This window comes from Gymnoscopelus braueri, assembly GCF_963280865.1.
Source record: "Gymnoscopelus braueri genome assembly, chromosome: 22".
NCBI lineage: Eukaryota > Metazoa > Chordata > Actinopteri > Myctophiformes > Myctophidae > Gymnoscopelus > Gymnoscopelus braueri.
In genome coordinates, this window is record NC_137624.1 from 44,484,114 (window position 1) to 44,498,601 (window position 14,488).

Genomic DNA, 14,488 nt, shown 5'->3' on the forward strand with positions numbered 1-14,488 from the left:
AGTACTTTTACTGGTAACTTTAATTACTAGTTACTTTGTAGATATAAATTATGATATTATAAAACATACTTTAACCCCAATTTAGCCCCATTTTATACATGGTGTATTTGAAAATAGCAGATCTACAAGATGCGACGTGCTGTGAGCTTGTAGATCTGCTATTTTCAAACATGTTAGTACTTTTACTTTTGATACCTTAAGTATATTTTGATGCCAATATTTTTTTTAAACTTTTACTCAAGTAACATTTTGAACACAGGGCCTTTTACTTGTAATAAACAGAGTATTTTTCTACATTGCAGTATTGATACTTAAATACTTTTACGTATAAGTAAAACATGTGAGTATTTTCTCCACCTCTGTAGGAAGGGTGTGATCTGAAGGAGAACACATGAGTGTGTCTCTGGTGGTGATCCGTCTGGAGCTAGCCGACCAGTCTCCTTTTCCTCAAGGATTCCACTATTCTGCAGGTCAGTTCATGTTGTTATTGTCATTGTTTGTTGTCACTGTTGCTGTTGGTGTAGCCCTGAAACATGACCGTCATACCATGACAGTCATGGAGCCGAGAGTTCCTGGTTTAGAGTGGTGTTCAATTTTTTTACTTTGCCAACTCTCACATGTACATAAATGTTCAGATTTCAAATATAAAGTGCTTACCCCCGAGCCACGGATGTAACAAAGTTGATCCGTTAAGCGATAAGTACCCGTATCTCCCGTATTGTTCAATAAAAAGCATTGTAATCCGATCATCAGAGTGCAATACACCTCCCAACCATTAAGGCGGTTACACACCGGCGAATGTGCGAATATACGCAAAATTCGGACTCGTTCCGAATAATTAAAAGACGCTTTTTCGCTTCGCTTTTCCGCTTTTTCGCGCCATGTACGCTTGCATTGACTTTATAAGGTTTTTTAAAAAAGCTTATTATTCGCACGAAAAAATCGCCCCGGTGTGTAAGGACCTTTAGTGTCGCATAGTTGAAAGCAACTGGGAAAATTTTGAGAAAATGGCCGGCGATCGGATTAGAATGCTTCTTATTGAAAAAATCCGAACGGTGGCCATTTTCCGAACAAAAAAATCCGAACGGTGGCACCGCGTGCCACGCTACGAGCTTGTAGATCTGATATTTTTGAAAAAACTTGAAAATGTGTGCAAATCTTTGAATATATATACTTTTAAAGCAAACTTTAACTCAAATCTTTGCTTCTGGGGGGTCCCTGGAACAATTTTTTTTTGAGATGGGGTCCGCGGCCAAATTCTTATCATTTTGGGGGTCCTTGACATGAAAAAGTTTGAGAACCACTGATATAGCAACATACGTTTTTTTTCCGAAAACTGTTTTTAGAAGACATTTGTAGGTTTCTTGAATAAATATGCAATTTATTTAGTGTAATTACATATTTACACCTGTAATTTATATATTTTTTGGCTGTGTACGATATTTTTTTTTTTCAAATACGAGATACATTTGTTACCGTGGCTATTTAAAAATAGCAGATGTACAAGCTCACGGCGCGTGCCAGCTTGTACATCGGCTATTCTTTAAATTGAAAATATCCCTGGCACAAAACATTTCCAGATTGGGGGTCCACGGCCAAAATGTATATCAATTTGGGGGTCCTCCTCGGGCACGATAAAAGTTTGAGAACTACTGGGGTAGATCTTATAACCAGCTGGTCTGTGTGTCAGCAATAGATGCTTCTAGATCCACAATTTTAAGTCATAGTATGTAGGGCTGTATCACAAATTTAAATTGACGATTAATTGTCACATCTGTGTCACTTTAGATTTCTTTGGCTATTCAAAAATAGCAGATCTACAAGCTCATAGCGCGGCACCGAGTGCCGCGCTACGAGCTTGTAGATCTGCTATTTTTGAAAAATCTTGAAAAAATATTTTTGGTATTTTTTTCCAAAAACTGTTAGGATTTAGATCTTTTTTTAAAGAATCGCCTCAGGTCTTAATGGGTTAACACATCGAGTGCCGACCCAATTTTATTTTTATACGTGGGGCCCACGTGGGGCGCTAAAACGAAACTTTGGGATCATCCAAGGAGTTTCTGAGAAGGAGAGGCTGGATGTGGATCCATGTAAAAAATGCTTCCGGTCGGCCGCTCCAATGTTAACTCCTTGACTAAAAGCTTAATATCTCCATTTATTTTTAACGTGGCGGAAGCGAGACGTTTTCGATCGGCGATCACACTGCAATGGAGGATCGCGTTGGAAATATTATTGTTCCAGGCGTTAGTCGGGACCCTCCGCCGTCTCGCACGCACGCTTTGTTTACATGCAAGTCCGCGTCGGGGCTTCTACAGCACGAAACATATCAACGTAAGTGGATGGAAGATATGCAGGCACTGAACGTATAATATTTTAATAAACCTCTGGCACACAATGTGTTAATAGTGTGTTTGGCACAAAGGCCCAGCTTCCAGCTTTGAAATTGAGTCTATATAGGAAGTAAAAATGGCCTGTAGGTTCGCTGTTTTACCCCTGCTGGTGTCAGAAATAATTTTTCTCCATTACAAGTGGGTGGTGGGTTTTTGGCGAACTTTAGACTTGATTTTCTTACCTTAATAAACATTGTCATAAATACTATATGCTTCCAGTCACTAGTTTAAAGTCTTCTTTCAATCACCATGATGTGCGTTTTGGTGAACTATTTTAAAATTGACGATAAAGTAGGCTATGCTCTAGGAGCGGCGGGATGATTTGATTGACAAGCTACACAACCAATAGTATTCATTCCCCGTCCCCCCCGCACTTGATTGACAAGCTACCCAACCAATAGCATTCTTTCCCGCTTGCTTAGATATGACGCGATATAGAAAGATGGCGGATTTGAAATGGTTGACAAAAAGGATTCATTTACGGCCTGTAAAAACCAATGGCCTCACTCTGTCCATTTCATTTTACAGTCTATGGTTTGGCATTGGAACATATGAAGCCTTTTAGGCTTCCTAATCAAACATTTCACAGGGCAGATTATGACAAATAACTGAAATATACTAAGAAATCGTTGACATATTTAATAATTTTATACATGTAGAAATAGCTGAGGCGTTGGAAAGCTTGTAGATCAGCTATTTTTGATATTTGAAAATGTGTGAAAGCACGTTTTTAGGCTTCATAATCAAACATTTCACAGGGCAGATTATGACAAATAACTGAAATATACTAAGAAATCGTTGACATATTTAATAATCAGTGTTGGGCAGTAACGAATTAATAATAATATATTACTGTAATATTATTACTTTTCCCAGTAACGAGTAAAGTAAGATATTATTCTGCCAAAAGAGTAATATTATACCATATTACTCCGACAAAAAAGGCCTCGTCATTTTTGCTCATTCATTCATTTATTATGTACTCTCTCTCCGTCTCTCGTAGAGGCAAGTTGTCGCATCATGCAAAAATAGAGTAGATCTACAAGCTATCAACCTACGTCAACAGAGATGCTTTTTATCTTGCAGATCAGTTCTTTTTAGCACACAGCCTGCGCACAGTTAGGATGTAGCCCATGATCTGTATGCGAACATCGCGTCGTGTATTTCTCCGCCGTTTTTTAACTTCTAAAAGCTCTCAAACCTCTATTTTGAGGCACGGAATTTACTTAAAAGATATCGTTCGGATAGAATTTAGTTGTTTAACTTCATATGTATGGTCAATTAATCATGACAGAGCCTATTTAAAAATAAAAATTCAGAGAACCGGTAGGGGCAGGCAGTGACACGCATTGTATCCGGATAAAGCAACCTATTTTCGGCATGGACCTTTCAGAAGTCCCCCTGCGTCACTTGTCTGGTGGTCGGGGAAAAGAACTGCTGATGAGGAGGAGAGGAAACGGGTGCATTTGGTTACATTTGTACACTCTCAGAGTTAAATTGACATAGATTTTACAATATAAATTGCGGTCCAAGTGATAGAAATGCCATTAAATGGGGGTCTGTAGCCCTAATGCATGTCAAAGTGTGGGTTCTTGAAATTAAAATGGCTGAGAATCACTGCTAGAGCCCTTAAAAAAATCTTCTCTTATGGGGGTCCCTGGCATATCTTTTTAAATGGGGGTCCGCGGGCTAATAAGTGTCAATTTGGGGGTCCTTTACATGAAAAAGTTTGAGAACCACTGCTCTATATCTCCTCTCCTCTCTCGCCCCCTTGCACTTTGGCTAATTAATATTGACTGGTGTAAGATATGTTGAAAAGGTTAAGAAATGTTCAAAAAGTTTACTTCATTGTTTCAGTTTTGAGAGGCTGCAGCCAGTGTGTGCAGTTCTAATATTGCCCAACACTGTTAATAATTGTATACATGTAAAAATAACAGAAATAGCTGAGGCGTTGTGAACTTGTAGATCAGCTATTTCTGCTTTTTTAATATTTGAAAATGTGTGAAAAGTTTTCTACATGGAAACATGATGATTATGCAAAAAAAATTTGCGATTATCTCAAATAATTGCGATTAGACCAGGGGAGGGGTCTTAACGTTTTCAGGCCAAGGACCCCCTAGCTGAGAGAGAGATGAAGCAGGGACCCCCCCTATGTTGTATAAAATTGTAACTTCTTTTGTTTACTTGGTCTGCTCTTTTTCCCCTCTACACCAAACACCTTTTTGCCAAAAATAGCCGATCTACAAGCGAGGCGTTGTGAGCTTGTAGATCGGCTATTTTTGGGCTAAAGTTCTCCGGAATAGGGATGCTAGGGTTCAAGTGGTTAAGGTAAAAATAAATCATATCACACAAAGATTTGGCGGACCCCCTGTAGTAACTCTGAGGACCCCCTGTTGAAGACCCCTGGATCAGACGATAATGTAGTAATTGCGACGGGCCTAATAGTGTGTCACTTTTCACTGTGTTCACATGACAAAACAATACAAATAGTTTTTTACCCATCATTTCCCTCTATACCAAAGGTTCCCAAACTGAGGGTCCACAAATTATTTTGGGGGGTCCCCAGATGATTTAGCCTGGTAAACCCTCCCTCCGGAAATCTAATTTCTATTTGATTCCTGGAGTGAGTCTGGCATGAACCGCCTCTCTGCAATATTGGCTGTGTATGCCAAACGGACGCGCCTATCAGCGTCGTCGCACATCGTTCTGTGATTGACAGCGACAGTTGGCCAATCAGGTGGCGAGTTCGAGTGAGCCCAAAACACGAACGGCAGCCATCTTTTTCTGTGGGCAGTTTTCTCCGCTATTTTTTTACTTCAAAAAGCTCTCTAACTTCTATTTTGAGGCACGGAATTTACTTATAAGATATCGTTTGGATAGAATTGAGTTGTTTAACTTCATATATGTGGTCAATTAATCATGACAAAGCCTATTTAAAAAATAATAATTAGAGAACCGGTAGGGGCGGGCAGTGACACCATTGTACCCGAAAAAGGCAACCCATTTTGGGTATGGCTGTCTCAAAAGTCCCGTCGCGTCACATTAAGACTGGTGAACTGCTGATTGGCTGAAGGGGAAAAATTATCATTGGCTGAAGGGGTTGTCAGTCAACGGTATTACTCCCGCCCAACTCCAGCACAGCCAATATTGCAGACAGGCGGATCAGGCCAGACTCACTCCTGAAATGAAATGGAATTGAGATTTCCGGAGGGAGGGTTTACCAGGCTACAGATGATTAGCTTAATGTGCAACATTGTTTTCTCACTCAACAGTAAACAAACCAACATACAGTATAAGTGTATACAGGGTATCTGTACATTTATAAAGTTACAATATAAGGACCTTTAAGACCTTTTTAATACCAAAGTGGCCAAATTGTCAAATATTAGGTAAGAAACAGGCAAACGTTGTGAAAATAGCCGATCTACAAGCTCACAACGCCTCCCACTTTGGCTATTTTCACAATATTTATCTGTGGAACCGAGTCACACTAAATGTAATGCCTCAACTCCTACAATTCCAAGTGCATGTCAGGGTGGGGGGTCCCCAGTTCAAATATGATTATTTTTGGGGGGGGGGTCCCCAGTTCAAACATGATTATTTAGGTGTGGGGGGCACGGTAGCACAGTCGGTAGCGCTGTCGCCTCACAGCTAGAAGGTCCTGGGTTCGATTCCCGCAGGGGACACTGTGGGCGCTGGGGGCGTGTTCTCTCCTCCGCGTCATCAGTTCCCATACCCTAGGTGGGGTATGGCGAAAGGGCCTTTCTGTGTGGAGTTTGCATGTTCTCCCCGTGTCTCCTAGGGTAGGTACCCTCACAAAAAGCATGTAGTAATCCTGGTCTCTATACTGCCTCCCCCTGGCCAGCCGGGGCGCCTGATGGAGGGGAAAGGAACTGGTTGGAATAACGTGTTCCTTCCACGCGCTACGTCCTACCAGGGAAACTCTCCCCTGTCAGGTGACAAGAAGGTCAGTTGGCTCTCATGCATTGAAGGAGGCATGAGCTCGGCCCTGGCCTCCCCAGGTTGGCAGAGGGAAGGTAGTGCCCAGGATTACATAGACAATTGGCACTGGGTGTAAAAAATAGGGTTACAAAATCGTGGGATAAACATTTAGTTAAAAAATAAATAAATGATTGTTTAGGTGTGTGACGGCCTGTAAATGTGTAAACCCTGGCTCTCTAGCAGCAGTGATCAGTGTGGTGGTGTTCACCTGCAGAAACACCTTGTCCTCTCGTTGTACTGCTGTTTGTTTTGGTAAACGGGGAGTGTCGGGGTGTAGGGCGCCTACTGTAGTAGTACTGTCTGAAGCTCGTACATAAGCACACGCATGGATTAAAGTTCTCAGTCGCCACCAGTGATTTCAGTCATGTTGGATTCCATACAGGCCAGCATGTGTTCTATCTATGGAATCATGTCAATCCATGCACATACTGCATCTCCCTCCCGGCCACGCAGGGAGTGCATTTTGACTGGTTAGATGTTGTGGTTACATTACATTACATTACATTACATTACATTACATACATTCACACTTACACATGGATAAATAAAACACTGAGGATTTAGTGTGCAGCCAGTGGCCCCAGCTATAGGGATGGGACCATCGTCGTTATTATCGTTCATCGTGATAAAGAATCGCTCACAATAATCGTATCGTGGAGATTTTAATCTATGGTGAACTTGTCCTCCGTCATGCACTAGGAGGAATTGGCTTTTGTTGAGCTGCAAATTCAGTACCACTTAAACCCTCTATACTTGATAAAACTGACCTTTCACTCCACAAATCGATTCGCCAAAAATAGCAGATCTACAAGCTCACAACGCGTTGCAACGCAACGCGTTGTGAACTTGTAGATTGGCTATTTTTGGTGAACGTTCCCCGACCAGAATAGGGACGCTGGGTGTTCCAAGTGGTTTAACAAAATTGCCATGTTAAAGTTTTAAAGGTAGGTTAAGTGATATTTTTTGGTAAATAATTTTATTGTTAAAAGGTTAAAGTACTATATTGTGATAGTAATCATTGCTACAGAGCGTTTGTTCGGTCACAGGGGTCACTCTAGCTCTTTAGTAAACAGAATATAATACATTTTCAGGTAGGTGACAAATTTTAAGCCAATCAGGAGAGAGCACTGAAAATACATTTTCTGATTAATGAAGAGCTGGAGAGACATGGAGACTCCTTTTACTGAACAAACACTCTATAGCAATGATTACTATCAGCATATAGAGCTATTTAACACTTATTTTAACCAAAGTAAATCACATACCCTACCTTTTAAGCATATTTTTATGGATGTCGTTAATCGCAATTATTTTTGCCACAATAATGGTGCCATGTAATTCTCATAAACCATTCAAGTTTTTATTAGAAAACATCGTTGCATAACAGTATGAATGATGATGTTTCTTACAGATTCAAGAGGACCGCTCTAAGATAACATTAAAAAAAAAAAATCATCAAACATCAAAAGACATCAAACAATAAACCAGTTTCTTCTGGTAAAGCTTGTATGCTCTTTTTGTGAGGAAGGACATCTGGTGCCTTTGTGTGTGACTCAGTGTTGTGTGAGAGTTCTGTCTTCCCATTTCTTAACCCATTAAGACCGGGAACGCATCTGTGTCATTTTTAGATTTTGTTTTGGCTATTCAAAAAATAGCAGATCTACAAGCTCATAGCGCGGCACCGACTGCCGCGCTATGAGCTTGTAGATCTGCTATGTTTTGAAAAATCGTGAAAATCTGTGCAAAATCTGCAAATCTTTGAATATATTATGTTTTTTAAAGCGAACATTTGTAACTCAAATCTTTGCTTCTGGGTATTCTACAAATGTCTTTGTAGAATACAAAGACAGTTTTCTGAATAACATACTGTATGTTGCTATAATATCAGTGGTTCTCAAACTTCTTTCATGTCAGGGACCCCCAAAATGATATGTATTTGTCCACAAAATATGTTGTTCCAGGGACCCCCCAAAAGCAAGAGAGTTAAAAATAAGAGTTAAAAATTTTCACTTTAAAACATAAATATATATATATTCAAAGATTTGTAGAAATGTTCCAGATTTTTCAAAAATAGCAGATCTAAAAGCTCATAGCGTGGCACTCGGTGTCGCGCTATGAGCTTGTATATCTGCTATTTTTGAATAGCCAAAGTATAAAAGAATGGTTTAAGTGGTTACACAGATGCGTTCCCGGTTTTAATGGGTTAAATTGTAGTGCTTTGTGACAGACAGGCTCTGGATCATAGGACTGGTCCCTTCTTCTTCTTCTTATTACCATCTGTCAACCTGTGGTTTGTTCAGTGGTGGAAAAAGTACTCTACTACATTTTTACTTAAGTAAAAGTACCAATGCCGCAATGTGGAAATCCAAAATATACTTGAGTAAAATTACAAAAGTGTTGGCATGAAAATATACTTAAACTACTAAAAGTTAAAGTACTCATTATGCAGACTGTCTCGTTTCACAAGGTATCATGTTATGTATAACATTTATTAAAATGCGACACGTTGTCAGCTTGTAGATCAGCTATTTTCAAATAGCCAAAGTTTAAATAGGGCTGAAGTGGTTAATGTATGTTCTTTTGTAATAATAATTAAAATCCACAAAGTAACTAGTAACTGAAGTTTTCAAATAATTGTAGTGGAATAAAGAAAAGTACAATATTTGCCCCTGAGATGTAGTGGAGTAGAAGTATTGAAAATTGGAAATACCCCAAAATTGCGCTTGAGTAAATGTACCTAGTTACCTGCCACCACTGGGTTGGTTTGTTCCAGTCGGGTTATTATTGGAACGACAGACAATCAGAACAAAATGTATTGTGTCATTTATGGTGACAATGTGAGTGTGTGATTGTGTAGTGAAGAGAAGAGAGGGAGCTGGAAATGTAACAGGTTGGTTTACAGTAGAGAGTCATAGAAAGTGTGTTGTTTGTTGTGTTATTGTGTTGTTCACTGCAGTGGAAGGCATGTCAGAAGAGGAGATGCAGGAGAAGGCTCTGGGTCTGGCCCAGCTCTCTCTGGCGGGGAAGACGGAGCTAGAACGGGCCTCCGTGCTCCACCAGCACATCGGCAGCAGAGCCATGGGAGACATGGTCATTGAGACCTTTGAACCCAATCCAGGTAAGGTGGGGGGGGGGGGGGTGGAGGGGTGGGCTGAGGTGGATTTAGATTTCGTTAGCCTCATAGCAGAATCGCCTAAGTCATATTTTTAAGGTTTTCAGGAGAGACTAATCACTTTCTGCCTGAGTCACCTAGATGACTTAGTCACCTAGATCAGTGGTTTTCAACCAGTGGTCCTTGGGGGGCTACCAGGGGGTCCCCAGCTAAATTAGTTAACATAGCCTCAGAATAATTTTAACCACTTAGCTTTTGCTATTCAAAAATAGCAGATCTACAAGCTCATAGCGCGGCACCGAGTGCCGCGCTATGAGCTTGTAGATCTGCTATTTTTGAAAAATCGTGAAAATGTGTGCAAATCTTTGAATATATTAATTTTTCAAAGAGAACATTTTTAACTCAAATCTTTGCTTCTGGGGGTCCCTGGAACAAAACATTTTCAGATGGGGGTCCGCGGCCAAATGTATATCAATTTAGGGGTCCCTGGCATGAAAAAGGTTGAAAACCACTGACCTAGATGACTTAGGCAATCATGAGTAAAAAAAACAAATTTAGCCTAAATCATGTTTATCTGCCTTTATTTATACCTGTCTAACTCTACTCTCATAACACTGCTGATTCATCCTGCCTTATTGCCTGTGTTCTTAGCCTATCAGAATGCTTGTTACAATCCACAAAACATCTCGGCCCAGGTCAAAAAGTTGGCTTAAAAGCACTTTCTGCCTAAGTCATTTTGTAATGTAACAAGCGTTCTGATTGGCTTAGGACATAGGCAATAAGGCACAATGAAGCAGCAGTGTTAGGAGAGTAGAGCTGGTCAAAAATGTCAATTTGGCCAAAAAATTACTTAGGCAATTATGCTATGAGGCTAACGATTTGTTTTAGCTTGACCACTAATGTTAAACATAGCTTAAGTGATTTTCTTTGGTTAAAATAAGTGTTAAATAGCTCTACATTCTGATAGTAATCATTGCTATAGAGTGTTTGTTCAGTCTCTCCCTGTCCCTCCAGCTCTTTATTAAACAGAAAATGCATTTTCAGGTCAGGATACCAATTTTATCCATTCAGGATACAGATTAAACAAGTGAAGTCTGAAGTGATGATATAAAGAAATGAGCAGAATAAATTGGAACTGGAACACTATAAAAATGAAGCTGATAAATGGATACTCTCTCCTGATTGGCTGACATTTTGTCACCTGCCCGAATATGTATTTTCTGTTCATCAAAGAGACAAGAGACTCCTGTTACTGAACAAACACTCTATATAACAATGATTACTATCACAATATAGGGCTTTAACATGTTAACAAAAAATATCACTTTCCCTACATTTAGGCTATTTAGATATGCATGTCGTTTAGACAGATGCTAGCACTGATGCTTACCTGCTATCCTAGTCTCTTTGAACCACTATATAGTTTTTCTTTGAACTCTATTTACATGGTTATTTTACCCTGTCATGTCATTTTCTCAGATCTAGCACTATTTTAAGTCGCACTGGATAAGAGGATTGTCTGCGAAAATACCTAAATTGTAGGAGAATTATTTTGCATACGGAAAGCAGTTAATGGGAGGTTTTAATTACTTTATGAGGCATATAGAGAGATATCACATTCACAATAAATGACGAGTGTCAGTCTGTGATTTCTTCACAGAAATTAATTTACTGCGACGTGTTGTTGAAAGCTTGTAGATCGTCTATTTTCGGTTAATAGCTATTTTAACCCATTCAATCCGGCAACGGATCTGTCATTTAAGATTTTTTCTGAATACTATTGGGATTTAGAAGACATTAGATGTAGAATTCGGCCTCAGGTCTTAAAGGGTTTAGATCAAAGAGTATTGATAGCATCTCAGAAATGTCATAAAAGCAAAAGGGTTAAGGCCTCACATCTGTGATTCCTTCACCTGGAACAGCAACGTACATACTGTAGGTTTTAGAAGATAATACCTAAACATCATCATTGAACTTTCAGTCATGTGATTTTATTTCCATGGGTTGAATCCCCTCTCAGTTGGGATACGGCACCCCCCCCCCTCCCAGTAGGATGGAGTATCTTCCTAAATCAGTAGTTTATAGAGGTGTAACGATTTAGTAACTGCATCGAAAAATCGATTTACATTTTCAACGATCTACTGTATCGATATGCAAAACAGCAACATATTGTACGGTTTGACTTTGTATCGTATCGAATCGTTTTGCAATGCAAATAATCCATTGTATCGACACTAAGTACTTGTGCGTTGTATTTAGCAATTTTAAGAAGAAAAAAGAGAAAGAAGGGTTTAATTACCTTTCCATTACATATAGCTACACTTGGTCTATTGATAAATGTGTGTAATCTCTGTGTTCAAGGTGTGGGTTTGTCCATAATGTGTTCATATGTAATGTCCATGTATTTACCAGAGAATCACTGTGTTTACTTATCTATATCCATAATAATACTTTTTTTTCCCTTTAAAAAAACCTGCTCTATCCACGCGTTTCACACAGATAAAATGTCTTTTCTAAATAGTTACTGTATGGATTTTAAATCATTGAATCGTATCGTATCACCATGAATGAACCAACATCGTCCATGTATGGTATCGTCAACCATGTATCGTGATGCGTATCGTATCGCTGGTAAAATAAAATCAACCATCTTTGTCGATTGCTATTCACAGGAGGGGTTGAGGAGGAGGGGCTGGACACTAAAGAGCAGACCGCTGAGGCTCAGCAGGCTGAGGAGGACGGTAAGGAGGAGGCCCGCGGTGAGGAGGAGGAGGCCCGCGGTGAGGACACGGACACGGCCGACGGCAGCACAGAGACCAATGGCGCTCCGGACTCGCCCTCCAAGCAGCTCCCAGACCAGATCTCCTTCTTCAGTGGAAACCCCTCGGTGGAGATAGTCCACGGCATCATGCACCTCTACAAGACCAAGTGAGTTAAAGGGATAGTCCACGGCATCATGCACCTCTACAAGACCAAGTGAGTTAAAGGGATAGTCCACGGCATCATGCACCTCTACAAGACCAAGTGAGTTAAAGGGATAGTCCACGGCATCATGCACCTCTACAAGACCAAGTGAGTTAAAGGGATAGTCCACGGCATCATGCACCTCTACAAGACCAAGTGAGTTAAAGGGATAGTCCACGGCATCATGCACCTCTACAAGACCAAGTGAGTTAAAGGGATAGTCCACGGCATCATGCACCTCTACAAGACCAAGTGAGTTAAAGGGATAGTCCACGGCATCATGCACCTCTACAAGACCAAGTGAGTTAAAGGGATAGTCCACGGCATCATGCACCTCTACAAGACCAAGTGAGTTAAAGGGATAGTCCACGGCATCATGCACCTCTACAAGACCAAGTGAGTTAAAGGGATAGTCCACGGCATCATGCACCTCTACAAGACCAAGTGAGTTAAAGGGATAGTCCACGGCATCATGCACCTCTACAAGACCAAGTGAGTTAAAGGGATAGTCCACGGCATCATGCACCTCTACAAGACCAAGTGAGTTAAAGGGATAGTCCACGGCATCATGCACCTCTACAAGACCAAGTGAGTTAAAGGGATAGTCCACGGCATCATGCACCTCTACAAGACCAAGTGAGTTAAAGGGATAGTCCACGGCATCATGCACCTCTACAAGACCAAGTGAGTTAAAGGGATAGTCCACGGCATCATGCACCTCTACAAGACCAAGTGAGTTAAAGGGATAGTCCACGGCATCATGCACCTCTACAAGACCAAGTGAGTTAAAGGGATAGTCCACGGCATCATGCACCTCTACAAGACCAAGTGAGTTAAAGGGATAGTCCACGGCATCATGCACCTCTACAAGACCAAGTGAGTTAAAGGGATAGTCCACGGCATCATGCACCTCTACAAGACCAAGTGAGTTAAAGGGATAGTCCACGGCATCATGCACCTCTACAAGACCAAGTGAGTTCGTCCTCACTGGAGTTCTCAAACGGGGCCTGAGAATTAAGACCCGGCCCTAACTGGGCCCCGCCCGAACAGTTAACATACTTTTAGGCCCGAAAACCCGGAAAAAAATAAATAAAGTGTCATTGTGTGTTTAATGTCCTCAAAGTCACGCATCCAACAAGCTTTTAACTGAGCAGATTGGACCTTCTGTTCCAGAGATAATGGCCAAAACGTATAGAAAACGTCCACTTTCGCCGATTTTTGGCCATTTTGGCCAGTTCTTTTTTAACCCATTAAGACCTGGAAAGCATCTGTGTCACTTTTAGATTTGAGCTAAAAAGCATTATTTTACACTTTGGCTATTTTTGAAAAATCGTGAAAATGTGTGCAAATCTTTGAATATATATTGTTTTAAAGCCAACATTTTTAACTCTATTCTTTGCTTCTGGGGGGGGTCCCTGGAACAACATATTATGAGATGGGGCTCGGCGGCCAAATACATATCATTTTGGGGGTCCTTGACATGAAAACGTTTGAGCACCACTGATATAGAAACATACGTTTTTCAGAAAACTGTTGGGATTTAGAAGACATTTGTAGAATCGGCTTCAGGTCTTAACACTTTACCTGCCAATCACGAGTATAACCGTTGATGAAAAATACACCCGTTTACTGCCAAAAAAATCCATCCACGAGTATAGAGCGTCGCAGTTCCCGCCCACTTCCTGTTTTTTTTGGTGCCGGAAGAAAAAACTCAATGCATTTTTCCATTGACATTTCCAAAAATATTTATATCTATTAATTTAAGCCTCGAATCAAGCCATCATGACATGACATGAATCATGACCATAAACGTTTGATTCTGTGATTTTTTTTTTGTTGAAAACGGCAAAACAAAGGGTATTTATTAAATATAGTATATCATATAATTAAATATAAAATTTAAAAAAATCACAGAAAAAAAACGTTTTATGGTCATGATGGCTTGATTCGAGGCTTAAATTAATAGATATAAATATTTTTGGAAATGTCAATGGAAAAATGCATTGAGTTTTTTCTTCCG

General features: G+C 40.3%; 1 protein-coding gene across 4 annotated transcripts in view; it reads left to right on the forward strand.

Annotated features, from left to right (window-relative positions):
- Window positions 1-14,488, forward strand: part of LOC308077758 (BRCA1-associated protein-like) — an 801,007-nt gene that overhangs the window by 1,065 nt on the left and 785,454 nt on the right. For 2 of the 4 annotated variants that reach the window (XR_013932444.1, XM_080418665.1), the window contains exons 2-4: window positions 366-470; window positions 9,349-9,530; window positions 12,194-12,432. Coding sequence is in view for 3 of the 4 variants with exons in the window: in XM_080418665.1 (XP_080274791.1) it covers window positions 392-470; window positions 9,349-9,530; window positions 12,194-12,432 (500 nt within the window). In the remaining variant the exon portion in view is untranslated. Of the gene's footprint in view, window positions 1-365; window positions 471-9,348; window positions 9,531-12,176; window positions 12,433-14,488 lie in introns of all 4 variants that reach the window. The other 2 variants (XM_080418667.1, XM_080418666.1) reach the window with 2 other exon arrangements.